General features: G+C 41.4%; 1 protein-coding gene across 1 annotated transcript; it reads left to right on the top strand.

Annotated features, from left to right (window-relative positions):
- The first annotated feature begins 5,623 nt into the window (after positions 1-5,623).
- Positions 5,624-19,711, top strand: LOC131475216 (sodium- and chloride-dependent betaine transporter-like). Its single transcript, XM_058653172.1, has 16 exons — positions 5,624-5,740; positions 5,829-5,874; positions 9,930-10,038; positions 10,171-10,310; positions 10,590-10,717; positions 10,863-10,966; positions 11,670-11,782; positions 11,845-11,957; positions 13,216-13,353; positions 13,438-13,540; positions 14,124-14,224; positions 14,316-14,483; positions 14,568-14,663; positions 16,326-16,996; positions 17,108-17,226; positions 19,707-19,711. Exons 1-16 carry the CDS (start codon positions 5,624-5,626, stop codon positions 19,709-19,711), a joined length of 2,271 nt encoding a protein of 756 aa, XP_058509155.1.
- The last annotated feature ends 236 nt before the right edge of the window (positions 19,712-19,947 follow it).

Here is a 19,947-nt window from a genome sequence, read left to right as displayed (position 1 = left end):
CCATCGGTCAACCAGACGATTTCCATCAGATAGCCTGACAGTTTGCAGATGTTCCAGTGACACGTCAACGGGGATGAAAATCGTGAAATTCTATTCATTTGATAAAATTCATTGGTGTCAAAATTTTATTTTTAAACAATCAAGAGAGAAATGCCAGTCAGTCATCATCTACCGCTTTATCCTCTGCCAGAGGGTCGCGGGGGGTGCTGTGCCAATCTCAGCTACATCGGGCGATAGGCGGGGTACACCCTGGACAGTTGGCCAGTCCATCGCAGGGCCACACACAGATAGAGACAAACAACCATTCACTCTCACACTCACTCCTATGGTCAATTTAGAGTGTCCAATTTACCTAATCCCCACATTGCATGTTTTTGGACTGTGGGAGGAAGCCGGAGAACCCGGAGAGAACCCACGCACACACGGGGAGAACATGCAAACTCCATGCAGAAAGGCCCTTGTTCCAACAGGGGCTTGAACCCGGGTCTTCTTGCTGCAAGGCGAGAGTGCTAACCACTACAGCACCGCGTGGACCCAAGAGAGAAATGTCTGAAACATAATATTACAAACAGAAAACCTCATGTTTGAAGATCTGGTCCTGGTGCATGATTTGGTTTTTACTGGAATTGATTTGAATAATTAGTCATTAATGTTCATATGTAATGGGAAAAACAAGAGTGACGCCTGCCTCGTAGAAGCCTACTGATCATATTGGTGGAGTATTTGTAATGATGAGCTGTAGATGTCAACAGTGAATCCTTTCACTCTTACATATTACACTCTAGGAGTGTTGGCTTTTACCTTTGATTGTGTCATGAAACAGATCCAAGACTCGAAGTGACGATTGCTTACAATTTCAAATGATTGTGACACAGTGAAAGTGACATATTTGGGGACAGGAATAGTAAACTAGGGGTCCCTGAATAGCCCATAGTAGACATTATGATTTTGCATATCCTCTCTGCATTTAAAGAAATATGATTTTCTTTTATCAAGTCAAAACTACAAGTAATAAGGAAGGAACTGAATGATGAAAAAAGCAAATTGAGGGATAGAGAACACAAATAGGGAAAAGTGTTTTATCACAAAATAAGTAAGAAAAACAAAAAGAAAGTGAAAAGACTGTTCCATAGTGTCCACTCTGTATCCATCTCTCAAAGGTCATGGCGGCCCTCTCCTTAATATGGCCGACCCCCCCTTCCTACCACCATGATGACAATCTGCACTAACCCCCCTCCCCCCAGTCCAACATTACAGCTGTTTCCAGATTCCCCTCAGATCCTGCAGCCCGACTCAACCACACCTTGTGGTTTAGCGCCCCACAATCCCATCACGTGGTCCATTTGACTGAGCATGGCCCCCTTCAGTGTTGAAGGTGTGTGTGCTGAGGTGTGTGCTGAGCAGTAGACGGGACACAACTGAGACATGCGGGACTCCGTGAAACAGAGGGAGCAATGGACCAAGAAGGAGAGAATATATTCTGGCTGTAGCAGGAAATGTGGTGGGTCTGGGCAATGTGTGGAGATTCCCCTACCTGTGCTATAAGAATGGAGGAGGTTAGTGTCAGTGTCACACTTTTGTACCTGTATACAGTGGACAGTGGGATGAAAGTGAGAACTCGGAGAAAACCCACGCACACACGGGAGAACATGTGACCTCCATGCAGAAAGAGCCTTGTAGCAACCGATAATGTAATAACTGTCAATAACATAATACGTCATTACGTTATTGGCTCAACAACTTTATTACATTATTGGCAAGTTATTACATTATTGGTTTTATTACATTTAAATTATTACATTATTGGCCGTTATTACGTTATTGGTTTTATTACATTTAAATTATTACATTATTACGTTATTGGTTTTATTACATTTAAATTATTACATTATTGGCCGTTATTACGTTATTGGTTTTATTACATTTAAATTATTACATTATTACGTTATTGGTTTTATTACATTTAAATTATTACATTATTGGCCGTTATTACGTTATTGGTTTTATTACATTTAAATTATTACATTATTGGCCGTTATTACGTTATTGGTTTTATTACATCTAAATTATTACATTATTGGCCGTTATTACGTTATTGGTTTTATTACATCTAAATTATTACATTATTGGCCGTTATTACGTTATTGGTTGCAACAAGTCTTGTTAAGGCTGGGTCGTGGACCCGGGTCTTCTTTCAGTGAAGGCAGGAGGTGAATGTTTTATAGCTACAGAAATATGTTGTCCACGTCTTAAAAGTGAAAATAATTAGTATCTGGGTATACTATAATATTATACAGTATTATATATATTGTATGTGTGTAAAATAATTGCAGTTTAAAACTGTAGAAATGTTCTATTTGTAAACAAGTCTGAGACACAAATGGGATCATGATCACAGGAGTATATCCTTGGTACAGTGGCCTTGAAAGTGCAAACCAGTATTATAAAGCTGGAAACAAATTTACAAAAGTTAAAACAAATTTACAAAATGCAAAACACTTTTACAAATACCAAAACAAATGAACAAAAGTTAAAACAAATTTACAAAAGTTAAAACAAATGAACTAAAGTTAAAACAAATTAACAAAAGTTAAAACAAATTAACAAAAGTTAAAACAAATTAACAAAAGTTAAAACAAATTTACTAAAGTTAAAACAAATTAACAAACGTTAAATAAAATTAACAAAGGTTAAATAAAATTAACAAACGTTAAAACAAATTTACAAAAGTTAAAACAATTTAAATTTCCCAAAACATTTTTTTACAAATCCTGAAACAAATGTACAAAAGCCACAGTTCTTACGGAAAGGGAAATGTCCCAAGGTCTGCGCGTGACCTGGAATAATCATACTGTGAGCGTTCAGTTGTGACTTACTATATGTGTCATAAGAATGAATACTTGTGAAAGAGTGAGGTTTTGTCATGGATGCTTTATAAGAACTGGATAGAGCTCCGCCCCTTTGGCTCCGTTCATTCCTATAGAGTTGCTCACACAGCGCATATGTCAAAAAAGTTGTGCACAGTCATGATCATATTATTGAGCTCGCCAGACCGTGACCAACACGCAATGCATTCTGGGGGGTAAAGGAAAAATGCTGGTAATGATTTCAGGATTTGTAAAAGTGTTTCGCAGTTGATTTGTTTCTGTATTTCTACATTTGTTTCAAGTTTTGTAATACTGCAGTTCCAGGCCACCGTACCTTGGACACATGAACTAAAAATGTTCTTTGTGTACTTTGGTGCAAAAGAATGAGCAGTTTACAAAGTGACTGCAGATATATGCTTATTTTATTTCAGGCACAATGCAGTCAGCTGATGAGATGTCAACACTTATATCAACCACACTTCATCAAACATGAACTATCTCTCTGAGTTCTCATGTGTGAGCCCATGCGTAAATCAGCAAATCCAATATCAGATTTTCTCAACAAATTTATTCCTGACGATTACAAACGTCCTGCACAGCAGCAGAAAAACCCATGAATCCACAGTCCGATGCTTTGTCATCAGTCGATGTGTGTGTGTGTGTGTGTGTGTGTGTGTGTGCAGGCGTCTTTCTGTTCCCTTACCTCTTCTTTGCTGTGCTGCTGGGTGTTCCTCTCTTCCTGCTGGAGACTGCAGTTGGTCAGTACACACAGGAGAGTGCCATCACCTGCTGGACCAACATCTGCCCACTAGGAAAAGGTAATCGTCATTACTGTTTATATCAATCAACGATCTAAACTCTGTTTGTATTAGCTTACATATAATATAAATTCAAGAAATAAAAAATCCAAATGTTTTTCACAAGTCAAAGACATAATGTGTTTTTTTTTCAGTGAGCATTTCACTTTTTGGTCAGGTTTTCCATCCACCTGGCCAGTGAGGCATATGCTGCTTGAACAGCATGATTAGTGCCTTGCAGTGTAGTTCTTCCATGAGTTGGCGACCACCACAGAGTAACAGCAGCAGACGGGAGAAACACCAGAGCATCAACTTTTCTCTTTCTCCGTCTCACTCTAATTTCACTCACACCATTCGAGTGATGCACATCTAAGCGAGAGTACAATGAGGGATCAATCCCACTCTAACAGCTCTGTGAGCAATGAGCTGAAAATCACATCTTTCCTCGCTGATCACATGCTCTGCACCAGACCTGAACATTCATTTTACTACAATAAGACACCTCAGGGGCCAGACACACTGTTGCCAATATTTACTCAGGGTTTGTACTCAGTATTTAGTATTTAACTGGTGGCTATGTGGAAGGGTTAGGGTTTCAAGTCTTCATTTTGTTAGTATCACAAATATACTTCCTCAGTTTAACAATTAAGTCTGTTCATTCTTAGACTCTCCCTTCTATTTGTATTACATCCCCTCTATTATTATGTATATGTATAGTATTATATCCCCGCTATTATTATGTATATGTATAGTATTATATCCACCTATATTATTATGTATATGTATAGTATTATATCCCCGCTATTATTATGTATATGTATAGTATTATATCCACCTATATCATTATGTATATGTATAGTATTATATCCACCTCTATTATTATGTATATGTATAGTATTATATCCCCGCTATTATTATGTATATGTATAGTATTATATCCACCTATATCATTATGTATATGTATAGTATTATATCCACCTATATTATTATGTATATGTATAGTATTATATCCCCGCTATTATTATGTATATGTATAGTATTATATCCACCTATATCATTATGTATATGTATAGTATTATATCCACCTATATTATTATGTATATGTATAGTATTATATCCACCTATATTATTATGTATATGTATAGTATTATATCCCCGCTATATTTATGTATATGTATAGTATTATATCCACCTATATTATTATGTATATGTATAGTATTATATCCCCACTATTATTATGTATATGTATAGTATTATATCCACCTATATTATTATGTTTATGTATAGTATTATATCCCCGCTATTATTATGTATATGTATAGTATTATATCCACCTATATCATTATGTATATGTATAGTATTATATCCACCTATATTATTATGTATATGTATAGTATTATATCCCCGCTATTATTATGTATATGTATAGTATTATATCCACCTATATCATTATGTATATGTATAGTATTATATCCCCGCTATTATTATGTATATGTATAGTATTATATCCCCGCTATTATTATGTATATGTATAGTATTATATCCACCTATATTATTATGTATATGTATAGTATTATATCCACCTAAGTATAACCTACCTAAGATGTGGAAAATAAAAATAAAGAAATATACAGTTATACAGCATAACAGGGGTGTATTGCACATTTCTGACATTGCACATTTATCAGGGAGGGAATATTGCACATAATATTACACGTGGTTAGGTGAGGTAGTGTCTGGTTATTTTACAGAGAGTTCAGTGGTTTTGATTTGCCATCAGTCTGACTGTGGCCGGGAAGAAACTGTTAAAGAAGCGAGTTCTGTGTGTTTTGATGCTGTCCACTCTGCTGTGCCTCAGGTTGTACTTGCAGCGTTTGTGTTTGAGCAGAGTGTGAGCGGGGTGGAGTGAGTAGATGTCTGATGATTCCCTCTGCTCTTTTCCTACAACGCTGCATATACATGGAGTCCATGGTAGGAAGTTTTGTCCCAATGATCCTCTCCGCGGTCTCTATGACTCTCTGCAGGGCCTTCCTCTCTGCCTGTGTGGTGTTCCCGTACCAGACAGTGATGCCTGCAGTGAGGATGCTCTCTATCAGTCCTCTGTAGGCCAGGGTGAGAAGGCGGTGGTTCAGTCCAGCTTTCCTGAGCAGCCTGACGAAGTAAGAAAAGCATTCTGCCTTGGGCAACCTGCAACAATCCCTGGAACACAGGTCAGCATAGGTATTGAGAAAATGTCTAATGTAATGTCTAAATGCTATCACTTTCAACCCAGCATGTCACAAGATGATTCATATTCGGATATCATACAGTTAAGATGTGTGTATGAAATATGAGAATAGACTCTTCTGCAATCCCTTCCCTGTATCGTGGGTCTTTGGTGGCTTTTGTACTTTTGTAAAGAACTTAAAACACTTTCATTCCTTTTACTCCCGACTCTCTGTCTCATGGCACAATTCTAGCACCACTCACACATTGTTCTCCATTACTTCATCGTAACTTCTCAATGTGGGCGAGGTCGTCATAGAAAGGCTGCGTGAAACAGCTGTGACGTTGTATTCTACGTGACATAACCACACAAACTAGTGACTGAATCATTATCATTGTCACAAATACTTGCGTACTTGTGCCTACTTGTCCGTACTTGTGCATACTTGTGCTTACTTGTCCGTACTTGTGCGTTCTTGTGCGTACTTGTGCCTACTTGTCCGTACTTGTGCGTTCTTGTGCGTACTTGTGCCTACTTGTCCGTACTTGTGCGTTCTTGTGCGTACTTGTGCCTACTTGTCCGTACTTGTGCGTACTTGTGCTTACTTGTGCCTACTTGTCCGTACTTGTGCGTACTTGTGCTTACTTGTCCGTACTTGTGCGTTCTTGTGCGTACTTGTGCCTACTTGTCCGTACTTGTGCGTTCTTGTGCGTACTTGTGCCTACTTGTCCGTACTTGTGCGTACTTGTGCTTACTTGTCTGTACTTGTGCGTCCTTGTGCTTACTTGTCCGTACTTGTGCGTCCTTGTGCTTACTTGTCCGTACTTGTGCGTCCTTGTGCGTACTTGTGCGTACTTGTGTACTCCCGTGCTTGTGAAACGTCATCAGCCTCAGTCCAAGTTCTGTTCCAAATCTTAAGTCCGCGAGCAGCGAGGAGAGTTCTCAAACCCGGAAATGTTCTCACTCCGCCCATTTTACCAAGTGTGCATCAGGTGGTGACTTGAGCGTACTTGGGAAAACCATGTATCCCAGAATGCATTTCGGCAGAACATAGCAGCAGATAATATAAATATAAACCTGCAATAATATTTTTCTCTGTCCCAGAACAAAGTTTTAACATCATTTGAGGCGAGAAATTAGTCATTTAGAACTCAAACATGTGGTTTGTGTATTAAGATCTGACGTATTTATGGTATATGTTTTAACAGTTATTATAAACAGTTATTTTAATTTAACTGATATTTTAATTTAACAGTTCGGGATTGCTCGGTTTGATTCTTGTCACACGTGGCACTCATGGCAATCTCTGACCATCAGATCAGTCTGGCGGCAGTCTGCTGATGTCACATCTTATATCAGCTCGTTTGGAATCTCACCAGAGCAGGAGTCCAGCCAAGTGGTGCTAGAACTGTATCATGAAAAAACACCATTAGGTTTCAGAAGGCTACTGTACAGATGTGTTGGCCTTTTTTAAAAGCTTGAAGTCTACAACAGAGGTCACTAACAGGCGGACCGTGGTCCGAGTCCAGACGGCGTCCAATATGGACCTGGACCGACAGTCAATAAATTATATTTAAGTATTTAAAATGGGGCGCTTCTATTTTGACCGACGCAGCTTCTCTAGACTTTACGGTACTGGTTTAGCGAATCAGGAAATTCACTGACCAATTGCATTGGAGTTAAGCCATCCCATGTGATGCCATTAAAGCCAATCAAATGTCTGTATTCCGTGTGAAAGAAATTCTTGAGTCATCAGTGTTGAGTTAATCATATCTTTACTGCATGCATGGATTTTTGCATGGAGGAGAGACACTGTCACTAAGGACGGTCTAAAATGGTCTCTCCCCTTCCTCCAAAAAGCTTCACCACTTATACACAAACAGAGTCAAAGTTACAAACAGAACAAACACCATACCTAATGTTTATGACCCTAGTAAATGTTATCGGATGTTTTACCAGATGCCATCATGTGCAACCCTCATGTTGACCCTAACTGGTGACCTTTCCCTTTCATATAATCACCCCAGCATTCATTCACAGCTTGACTGTTAATTGTTGTCTTAGAACATTACAGGAAACAAGAAGAAAACCAGTTATTTCCCACTCATTCATGTTCATTCTTCCCTCTGGAAGCACAAAACCAGTCTGTCTCATATGCTCAGAGACCGTGAACTCATAAAAAGTGGCAACGTGAAACTGAGACAAAGCACAAAGTTTTTGACCAAACATACCCACTCAAGTCTGAACTGAGGTCACAGAAAATAAGCACTTAAAATAAATTAAAAACAAATAAATAGCGAAGAAAATATCCCGTGTGGGTGTGTGCGTGTATGTGTATGTGTGTGTGTGTGTGTGTGTGTGTGTGTGTGTGCGTGCGTGCGTGTGTATGTGCGTGTGTGTGTGCATGTGTGTGTTTGCAGTAGTGTACCGTGCGGTTTCAGTCAGTAAAAAAAAAAAAAAAACGCGCACAAACACAAGCACATACAAAACACACTATTATGCACTATATTCACGAGACAGTTGATCTGCAACACGCACACCACTGCGCATCGATAGGCTGCTGCATCATTACCACCACATCTTCCGTTATGTCACTCAGCAACTGCAATTTCACAAGCCACTATATGACACAAAAACAAGCTTCCACATGAGCATAGGCGTCAGATACACGGGGAACACGTCCCCGGCACTATTTATGATCAACAGTTTTGTCCTCACCACTTCTAAAAAATGTTATAAATGCATCATTAACACTCCAACTACCGTAAATGATGTACCTCTTCGGTGTAGGTCTTCCTCTTGAAATAATTTCCTTCTTTTCTCCAAACTATCGCTGTGAAAAGTTCACACGAAGGAGATCAGAAACATGATGGATCGGTGGTGTTAATGCAGTGACCATAGCTTACTGCAAAACCCGCCAAAGGTTCAAACGTCGTTGATGACAACAGACAGACAGCGCCAGACACATCGCTGGGCCTGGGGCGTTCTGTCACTATGCAGCAAATTTTGATTGGCTGACGACACCCGTCAGTCAAAGTTATAACCAAATAGGAAATGGCAGCTTCAACGAAAGGCCAGCAATGATACTAGAGCAGGTCCACGGAGCTATGATGCGTTTAATGACATATGGAAAATCCAGCTCAGCTTCACAAAAAATAACCATATTCTTTCTGGAAATATAATCATAACATACTGAAAAAGTAATTGAATTCAGACACGTTCAGACACACATTAATTTGATTATTAATAAATAAATAAATAAGTTAATGAATTAATAGATTATTAATAATAATAATAATAATAATAATAATAATAATAAATACTTTTTTGATATTGTCAGGGCCAGCAGAGAAATCAACAGAGTCCAACACGGACCCAAGTCTGTGTCCGTGTGAGAGAGGAAGGAAGGCTTCTTCAAACATGAGGCGTGTCCAGGTGATGATAACCCCACCTCCAGGCCTGAAACAAAACAAAGAAGGCCAGCAACACAGTCATCACAGGGGCCAGCGTGCTCATAAAGGACAATCTCCATTGTCCTTTATGAGCACGGCCTACATGGTAAAAGTCTACAGCCCATGTGAGAGGGATTTCAGCGAGCGTCCTTTTCCAACGCAAAGGACTGTTTGAAGAACTCCTGCTCTCAGCGCCGCCCACCTCTGCTGGACAACATACTCTACTGGCTGAGAGCATCAATACAACTGCTGCTCATTTTCACTTCTCTCTCTTCCTCCCAAACGTCTCCACACTCCAGAATATGAAGTTGCGGTAACTTTACTCTCTACGGACGGCCTCGATGGTCAGAGCAGCACCTACGCTCTTGTCATCCATCCATCATGGTTCCCTGCAGCAGATTTCAAAGATATTTAATAAATTAATAATTATTAATTGTAGTTATTTTATGAACTGTTGTCCCCCAACAGTACTTTATTCAATGTCAGCAAAATAGTACTCCTAAATTTGACATATTGGACCTTTAAGTCACTAAGGGCTGTCTTAAGCTGGTTTTAGGCACAGGGAACCTGAGCAATGCCTTTAATGAAGATGATGATTTGCTTACAGACAGATGTGTGGACCTCACCTCTGTAAACCTGACAGCAACACGCAGTGGCAACCACACAGTCAACGTTACATCTGGAAATCTCACATCTTCAGTCTCAGAGTTTTGGGAGTGAGTGTTCTGACACACACACACACACACACACACACACACAGAAGCAGCAGCAGCAGCAGAAACAGCAGTAAAACACATGTATGAAGTACATTCTGGTGTCACATGTATAATCTCTGTGTCTCTGAACAGGAGAGGAGTGTTGTCCATGTCTGGGGTAATAGAAGAGGTCGGCACAGTGCAGTGGGAGCTGGTGCTGTGTCTGCTGGCCTGCTGGGTGACCTGCTACTACTGCATCTGGAGAGGTGTCCGCTCTACGGGAAAGGTCGCTCAACACATTCTAATGAAGCCTAAAGATTAGAGAACCACATGATCTACTAATGAATCCACCTCGCTGATTCTGCTGGGGGCCAAAGACATACATACTGTACACTTTTAATCTAAGGGGTCGAAGATAATTCCAAGATAACACCTTCATAAAGGACAGTCATAAGGAAGCCTGGTTTTTTTTACTCCTGCATCCAAAACAAGCCAGAAGAATAAAAAATAAATAAACACCACCACCATGGAGCTCACTTTTTCTGTTCATCTTTTAATCGATCTTTGAGTTGACGTCAGTGCTGTCTGGCCCTACATAATGCTGGCCGTCCTGCTGGTCAGGGGGCTGACGCTGCCGGGTGCCTGGCTGGGTGTGATCTTCTACCTCTACCCAGAACCTTCTCGTCTGGCAGACCTTCAGGTGAGAGGTTGAGAGGTTGCTTTAGTGAAGACAGTGTTCTGCTCTGGGACTGACAGAAATTCCATGGTTCATTTCTAAAAAAAGTCGGTTGTTATTGATGGGAAACAAAGAGCTGTGGTGTTTTGTTCTTACCTTTGTTGAACAGGTGTGGATGGAAGCTTGTGCTCAGGTCCTTTTCTCATATGGTGTTGCAGCAGGAGCCATAATTACTCTGGGCAGCTACAACAAAGTCAACAACAACTGTTATAAGTGAGTCATGTGATCAGTGTTATTCCAATTTAAGTCAGCATAGTCCAAACATCAGTTTATCAGTTTATTGCTGTCATAATAGTGAATATATGTATATATATATGTGTATATATGTACATATATGTATATATATATGTATATACATATATATATATATATATATATACACATATGTATGAACACACATTCTCTGTTGCACACACACACACGTCCCTGCAAACATGCACTGAACCATACAGAAAAGCTCACACACACAACATTAACGTCGTTTCTTAGAAACTAAGACTGTTCCTAAAGCACCAGTTATTCAGTCTGCCACGCTCTAACAGATGGACCTCAGTAGTTTGCTGTTAGTTTTTTGCTCCTTGTGTTTTAGCCACACTCCACCTTGATGTTGCTTTTAGGTACATTATAGATACAGAGAGACACAGGAATAGACACGTAGAACTGACAACGCTTCATCTGCATTGTGTAAACTAGTACATGTATGTAATTGAATGTAATGGATGTTTTCTTTGTATTTAAAAAATAACACACTTCAGTTTTAATTTGAGTTTAGTTTATCACTGCAGACATAAATGGTGTGCAGGGATAATTCCACATGGGCATAATGAACAGAATCTTCTGTTCATGTATGAATTCAGTGTAGTTTCTTCAGTCAAATCTCAGATATTAAAATGAACACTGTTATGTGTGTGTGCAGGGACACTCTGTGGTTGTGTGCACTCAACAGTGGCACCAGCTTGGTTGTCTTCTCATCTCTGGGCTTCATGGCTCAGGCTCAGGGAACGACGATCGACATGGTCGTGGATTCAGGTGAAAGACACTCACTCACACATTTGCTGCGAGGACAATGATCCTGAGTCATGTCTTCTCAGGTCCTGGGCTGGCGTTCATTGCATTTCCTCAGGCTGTAGCCATGATGCCTCTGCTTCAGTTGTGGGGGGCGTGCTTCTTCATCATGCTCATCATGCTGAGGCTGGACACGGTGGTAAGGCTGAAGAAAGTGCTCTCAGACTTTTGTCTGTATTTGTCATAAGCTGCCCTCAAACATGTAGTGAACTGTGGAGATTCCCTGTCTCACCCTGACAACGTGTAACGGGTTTAGACTGGACCCAATTGCAGCACAAACAAGCAGGTTTACTTGAACCACAGTCTTTATTTGACACCAAACCAAATGAAGCAGCAGAGTATAGCAGGATTCGAACCTGGGTCTTCCAGGTGCCAGGTGAGCGAGTTAGCGGAGGACCACAGGGCAGGCGACAAACCTCGGACCCGTGAGCAGGAACGGGCTGAGTGCCACTCAGCCGCAGGCAGACGAATAGCAGGAAACAGGCAGGCAGGGCTTGTAGTCAGGGACAGAAGGCAGGTGGGTTTACCGAGGCTGAGGCGTGAAGCAAAGGTCAGGGGGAGATCAGGTCGATACCAGGTAAGCAGTCCGGGAATGATCGCTGGAGAGTCAGGCATGAGAGCAAAGACAATCTGGCAAAGAGTGAGTGGAGAGAAGCTGCATATACACTGGCTTGATTGGAGATGATGAGCAGGTGAGAGCAGCAGGTGGAAGCAGTTAGCTGATGAGGGGTGTGGCAGAGCAGCAGAGCAGACTGTGACACAACGTCCTGTAAACGGCAGTGGGAAGAATATTAGACCACGCCCCGGCCGGCGCTTTGAGATTTTCTCACTCTGGGAGTTCAAAAAATTCTACAAATACTATTTCCCCGAAAATGCTGTGTCCATGTGGACGGCCCCTGAGACTCACATCTCACAAACAAGCAACAGTTTAGTGCAGCTGATCCTCGCGCTCAGGGACGTCAGTGATGGGCGGGGCTTGTAGTGGAGGAACACGGGTCTGAAGCTCAGCTGCCTGTTACACTTACGCTATACCCTGGACTACACCACTGCTATATATATATATATATATATATACTATAATATAATAAGAATAATATCCACTGCGACTTTAATTATCAAAGGAAAACTTTATGTCAATCATAGCAGCAGCATTCGGATCTTTTTTTAGTTTTTGGACAATGTGGATGTTCTCTGGGAGCAACAGACCACACCATCAATCAGGCTTTGGGCCCAGACTCTTCTCTTCACACACACACACTTTCTATTCCAACATGACTCTCTAAAGTCTCTAAAGTTTTGTGTGGAAGAACTGGACTGACCCGCACAGAACCCTGACCTCAGACACGTCAGTAAACTTCTCTGTCACTGATGCAATGATGGCTGTCTGTCTGTGTTAGTTTACAGGTTTAGAAACAGTGATCTCATCGGTGACTGACATATTCCCAGAAATGTTACGGAGACTGTGGCGCAGAGAAATATTACTCCTCCTCTTCTGCTTGATCTGCTTCATCACACAGATCCCTCTGACTACCCAGGTATTACACAATCACAATCAAACAATGAACCAATCCTTGTAGTTCAGGAATTGTAGTGGATTTTTTTTGTTCTCTGTTGTCCAGGGAGGAGTTTACCTGTTCCAGCTCATTGATTACTATGGTTGCAGTGGAGCCTGTTTGTTATTTGTGTCCCTGATCCAGTGTGTGACTGTTGGGTGGTCTTTTGGTAAGAGAGAGTTCAGTCCTCCTCCGAGTTAAATGACATATTTCCACCGGCTCGCCTCGCCACAGCACGGTTCAAGTAGTGTTTCCACATGTGATGATTGGTCAGAGTGTCGTCACAGACGTCGGACACAGAAATCAAGCCGAACAGCGCCGAACTGTAGATCAGTTCAAACTAAATAACAATCCTAAAAACGTGGCTTAATCTCCAACAACTGCAGGAGTCTGCTGTATTTAGGGACAGCTGCATGTGTTTGTGTCAGAGTCTGTGCTCGGGTCACGGAGCAAGAACTGTCCTAATATGTTTAATGAACTGATTCTATTGATTTGATTCAGTTACACTGAAAACAACTGCCTTACACGAGGAGAGCTGGTGGAAATACGGCTAAAAGTGTCCATGCACCCTTCTGTACTGATCAGTGAAGATATCAACAACACGGAAACTGGACCAACCTGAAATATATTTCTATATGTATTATATAATACAACAGACTCAAAGTGGAACCCTGGTGCATGCGCTCATATTGACAAAAATGAAGCCACGTACAGCATGTCCTGGCTGAAATAACACCATCTTTGTCCTCCAGGGGCTGAGAGGCTGTGTGATGCAGTTGAAGATATGAGCGGTCAGAGGCCGTGTGTGCTTTTTAAACTGTGCTGGCAGTACATCACCCCTCTCATATGCATGGTGAGTTACACTTTGACCAAACATCAGTAACAAATGCAGTGACAGCTAAAGACAGAGTCCAACAACAGTGTTTGTTGTATGTTGTTTCCAGGTTTGCTTCGTCGGCTCTTTTCTGGACCATAAACCCCTGAAGTCTGGGGACTATGTGTATCCACACTGGGCCTACTATCTTGGCTGGGCCATTGCTTTGTCCTCTGTAGTTTTAGTGCCCATGTGGGCCGTTGGCAAAGTCTGCCTCAGCGAGGGCACCCTCAAACACGTACGGTCTTCATAATCAACATCCTGCCTGTGATTGGTCGATGTTTTGATTGAAATGATGGAATAAACATTTTGTCCTCAACAGCATCTCATGCTCCTGTGGGTTCCTGTTGCAGAACCTGACGTTACCAAGACAACAAAACTTCATGCCAAGCTCCCGTCAATAACATCGTCTAGGGAGGTGAGTTTCTGTGGAATACCCGTACCTGGCCTCCACCTACTTGCAGTCGATGCCTTGGCTTTAGATTTAAACAAGCGAGCCAGCACAACGGCGGCGGCGCTAGCGGGGGGAAAAAAAACAAACTCTACTCCTAACGCTGTTAGGTCTATCAATCTTGCTGTCAAAAAACAAAGCTCTATTAAAACATTTCAAACAGTTAACCACGCAAAGGTCGTTTGGGATCCGAAGCGGAAACCGAGAGGACTTTTGGGCGGCCATTTAAACATCAGGAGTGTCGTCTCAAAAACTGAATAGTTGACTCATTTACTTGCGAACTCAAACTTGGACTTTTTATGCATATCTGAAACATGGCTTCAACATTCTACCCCCACCAATGTATTTGTGTCAGTGTATGGGTTCCAATGCTTCAGACGAGACAGGGCCGTAGGAAGAGGGGGCGGGGTACTTGTGTATGTGAAAGACTCTATCAAATGCGAACGCATATATTTCAAGCCGGAAATCTCTCTTGAGTATGTCGCACTAAAAGTTAGGCTTTTATAGACCCCCGACTGCCAATGACACATTTTATGACGAATTTGCTGATATTCTTAAAGAATGTGACCATAACAAAGAAATTATTATTATGGGGGATTTTAATCTCAATTGGGAAGATAAGTCTAAGAGGAGAAAGTTAAAAGTTATACAGACAAATACCATCTAGAACAACTGATAAAGGGCCCAAGCAGAATCACAAAATGTTCAAGTACACAACTTGATCTTTTCTTCTCCAATAAACCTGAAAGGATAACTAAAACTTATAACCTGATCACTGGCTTGTCAGACCACAATCTAACTCTGGTGGCAAGGAAATGAACCAGTAAAAGATTTAAGATTAATGCTTCAGCTTCACGCCACACAAATGTTTACTGTATACTTAAAAGTAAACAGGAAACATTTGATAATGAGATAAATAACTTGGACTGGGGAGACATTTTATCCTCTGAAAATCTGGAGAATAGTTGCCAGCTATTTACATCAAAAATCAACATTGTCAGAGATAAACACATCGTTAAATACAAGAGAAAAAATAAGAACAAGGTCAACCTGCCTTGGTTTAGTGAAATTCTATGGCAACTGATGAAGAGTAGAGACGCTGCCTTAAAAAAGGCCATTAAAACCAAAAGAGACACAGACATTTTGGTCTATAAAAACCTAAGGAACAAAGTCATAAACGAACTTAGATTGGCCAAGTCACACTTCTTTCTCAAACTTTTGAATGATGCTAAAGGGAACAAAAGCATCAACAGTCTCTTAGGGAGAGCTCAACATCACACTGAAGATATCCAGCTCACAGTTCAGGGCCAGACAATAGATGACAATGCCAAAATTGCCTCCATTTTTAATTCTTTTTTTATTGACTCTGTTCAGAGACTAGGAAATAATTTTAAGACTGGTGAACAACTCACTGACCTAAATGTTGCGGGACAGGGTTTTGACCTAGTCACAGTGACTGAAGAGGAAGTGAAGAAAGTGATTTGTTCTTTAAAAAACTCAAAAAGCAAAGATGTCTCTCATCAGGACACAGTGTTTATCAAAAAACATTCAACCACACTAATTCCTCCAATTACTCACTTGGCAAACCTCTCCATTATTCAAAGTTTCTTTCCTCCACACTGGAAACAGGCCATTGTAACTCCTATCTTTAAATCTGGTGATCGCAATATAGTCACTAACTACAGACCCATTAGCATCTTACCAGTAATTTCCAAAATTGTAGAGAAAATCGTCATAAACCAACTTACAGACCACATAATCATGAGGCAGCTGAAGAGACTCCATGCAGGCAAGTCTGCAGGACCTGATGGTGTGAGCCCCAGGGTTCTGAAAGCTTGTTCCCTCCAGCTATGTGGAGTGCTACAACACATCTTCAGCCTGAGTCTGAGTCTTCACAGGGTCCCCGTGCTGTGGAAGACGTCATGCATCGTTCCTGTGCCCAAGATACCACGCCCCAGCGGATCCAAGGACTACAGACCGGTGGCACTGACGTCACACATAATGAAGACCCTGGAGAGACTCATCCTGGATCAGCTCCGGCCCATGGTGAGACCACTGCTAGACCCCCTCCAGTTCGCCTACCAGCCCCGACTAGGAGTTGAGGATGCCATCATCTACCTGCTAGACCGTGTCTACGCTCACCTGGACAAGCCGGCGAGCACTGTAAGAGTCATGTTTTTTGACTTCTCCAGTGCATTCAACACCATCAGGCCAGCTCTACTGAGTGAGAAACTGACAGCTATGCGGGTGGAGCCCCCCCTTGTGTCCTGGATTGTGGATTACCTGACTGGCAGACCACAGTATGTGCGCCTGCAGCACTGCACATCAGACAGACTGATCAGCAACACTGGGGCACCGCAGGGGACGGTCCTCTCTCCCTTCCTCTTCACCCTGTACATCACGAACTTCAGCTGCTGCACAGAGACCTGCCATCTTCAGAAGTTTTCTGACGACTCTGCAGTAGTTGGACTTATCAGTAAGGGTGAGGAGACTGAGTACAGGGGTGTGGTGGACAACTTTGTCACGTGGTGTGAGCAGAACCATCTGCAGCTCAACGCGACAAAAACTAAAGAACTGGTGGTGGACCTGAGGAGGACCAGGGCTCCAGTGACCCCTATCTCCATCCGTGGGGTTAACGTGGACATAGTTGAGGATTACAAGTACTTAGGGGTGTACTTGGACAATAAACTGGACTGGACTAAAAACACAGACGCACTCTACAGGAAGGGTCAAAGCCGTCTCTATTTTCTGAGGCGGCTGAGGTCCTTCAACATCTGCCGGAAAATGCTGCGGATGTTTTACGAGTCTGTGGTGGCCAGTGCCATTCTCTACGCTGTGGCGTGCTGGGGCAGCAGACTGAAGGTGCGGGACGCCAACAGACTTAACAAACTCATCCGCAAAGCCAGCCATGTTGTTGGAGAGGAGATTGACTCCCTGACAGCAGTGTCAGAGAGAAGGATGTTGTCCAGGATTAGGTCCATACTGGACAACTCCCTCCATCCTCTACATGATGTGCTGACCAGCCACAGAAGCACATTCAGCAAGAGACTTATTCTACCACGCTGCACCACAGAGCGCCACAGGAAATCATTCCTGCCTGTGGCCATTAAGCTGTACAATTCCTCTGTATGATAAATAGGCTTATACTTCCTCTGTATATATTGTTAATATGGGGGGAGGGGGAGGTACAAGTTTTGAAGTATATTCTGGAAATGTTTAACTCTGTAAATTTATTCTTATTTTAATAGTATTCTTTAACTTTGTAATTTTATTCTTATGTTTACTCCTACTTCTTCTTATAGTTTGTAATTTTGTAATTTCCAAAAAAAATTGCTGTTACAACATTCGTTACCTTTGTACACTGGAGCGCTGTGACGAAAGAATTTCCCGCAAGGGATTAATAAAGTATTTTCTATTCTATTCTATTCTAAATAGCTGTAACCCTGGTCTTGACTCAGCACAATTTGGATTCAGAAAACACCACCACAGAAACAGCCATCCTCCACCTAACAGAGCAAATCAGACTAGGTCTGGACAAAGGTGGAGTTGTTGGAGCTGTGTTCTTAGACTTAAGTAAAGCCTTCGACACAGTTAATCATAAGGTCCTTTTGTCTAAGCTCTCCAACGTCAACCTTTCGTCCAACACACTTGCATGGATATCGTCCTACCTATCCGATAGAAGGCAGTGTGTGAAAATTAAAGATGCAGACTCCAGCTACTTAAGGTGCACATTGGGTGTACCTCAAGGATCTGTGTTAGGCCCACTACTATTCAGTTTATACATTAATGACCTCCCACTGTTTGTCATGACGTAGAGGTACAACTCTATTTTCAATTCAGTTGTATTTGTATAGCACCAATTCATAACAGAAGTTATCTCAGGACACCTTTCAAATAGAGCAGGTCTAGACTGAACTCCTTCTAACATTATTTACAGAGACCCAACAGTACCACCATGAGCAAGCACTTGGCGACAGGGGCAAGGAAAAACTGCCTGTTAAAAGGCAGAAACCTAGGACAGACCCTCACTGCTACTGCTACAAGTATAATCAGTCTGATAATAACTGGTTTTATTTATAAAATAGTAGCACAGGTCTATGCTTGAGACACATTTATTTGAGCCTTTTTGTAAAGCAAACTGTGGATAAAGCTGACTTTATTTGCATACAAGCAAACAATCATAGCCCGTTAGCTGAGGTAGCTCACATTTATCTGAGCCTAGCTGAGGAGCTAGCCAGCATACAAAAGTAGCAAACTAACTTGTTAAAAAGTTGGCATTATGTGTGTCCCTCCACCCCACATCAAATGCCTTACCTTTGTCCTGTGAATGTTGCTCTTCATCGGTTTTCTTCTTTTTGCGTTTCTCTGCACATGACGCACACGTCCGTTTTGATGACATTGTAATAAGCGTCTCCCGTTATTCTCATCACTTCAGTGGAAGGTGGGCGGCTGTCAATCATCCTGTCAGACTTACCACATGACAGCCCAGCCCAAAGGGGATTTTTACCTGATTACCCCACGAGCACTTACATGCTTTGCAAATATATGCATAATGAATGCATGCAATACATGCAAATAAAGACAGGAACTTTTAATTCTCAAAAATATAATAAAATATGAGTCTGAACATGCAGTTTGGTGGCTGCTGGTGGCTGCCCTATGCAGCTGCATAGTCCGCATATAGCAAGAAAGGGCTCTGGGGATATGCAAATCAGCACCAGAAACAAACACCATATCTCACAATTTTAAAGAAAGCTGGAAATACTTGTATCCATCCCTATACAGTGGTCCCTCACTATAACGCGGTTCACCTTTCGCGGCCTTGCTGATTTTTTTTTTTAATACAATTTTGCATGCTTTTTTAAAAATAATTTTTAAAAAAATGTACTAACGTGCATTGTGTTCTGACACCTGCACCGAGGTCTTCAGTGGAAAAAGACGCACGAAGAGGACTTAGAGGCCGCGGCATCGTCAGAGGAACTATTAATAATGTCTTATGTGTCCTCGTAGGTTAATCATTAAAATTAAATTTGTTATTTCTAATAGCTAGGAAAACGTTTATATTTTTATTTCTCAAACAAATGTTTTTGCCTGAAAACAACTTTTGATTATCGGTTTCATTCTATAATACTTTTATGTTTTAAAATCTACAAAGGTTTGAACTTTGAGAGTGTTTAAACTAGTGAGAAATGTGAGAAAATGGTAATGTCTGTCTGAGAAAAGTGTATAAAGTGTGTGGTGACGGGTTTTA

Source organism: Solea solea, chromosome 16 (assembly GCF_958295425.1).
Source record: "Solea solea chromosome 16, fSolSol10.1, whole genome shotgun sequence".
In the NCBI taxonomy this organism is placed as follows: domain Eukaryota; kingdom Metazoa; phylum Chordata; class Actinopteri; order Pleuronectiformes; family Soleidae; genus Solea; species Solea solea.
Note: the sequence above shows the minus strand (reverse complement) of the source record. Positions and strands in the feature narration are given on the sequence as shown.

Coding starts and splice junctions, on each gene's coding strand:
- LOC131475216 (XM_058653172.1), top strand. CDS start 5,624: ATGGAGTCCATGGTAGGAAGTTTTGTCCCAATGATCCTCTCCGCGGTC. Junction 10,039..10,170: donor TCAGTCTCAGAGTTTTGGGA/GTGAGTGTTCTG, acceptor GTCTCTGAACAG/GAGAGGAGTGTTGTCCATGT. Junction 14,664..16,325: donor CAATAACATCGTCTAGGGAG/GTGAGTTTCTGT, acceptor CACTGGAAACAG/GCCATTGTAACTCCTATCTT.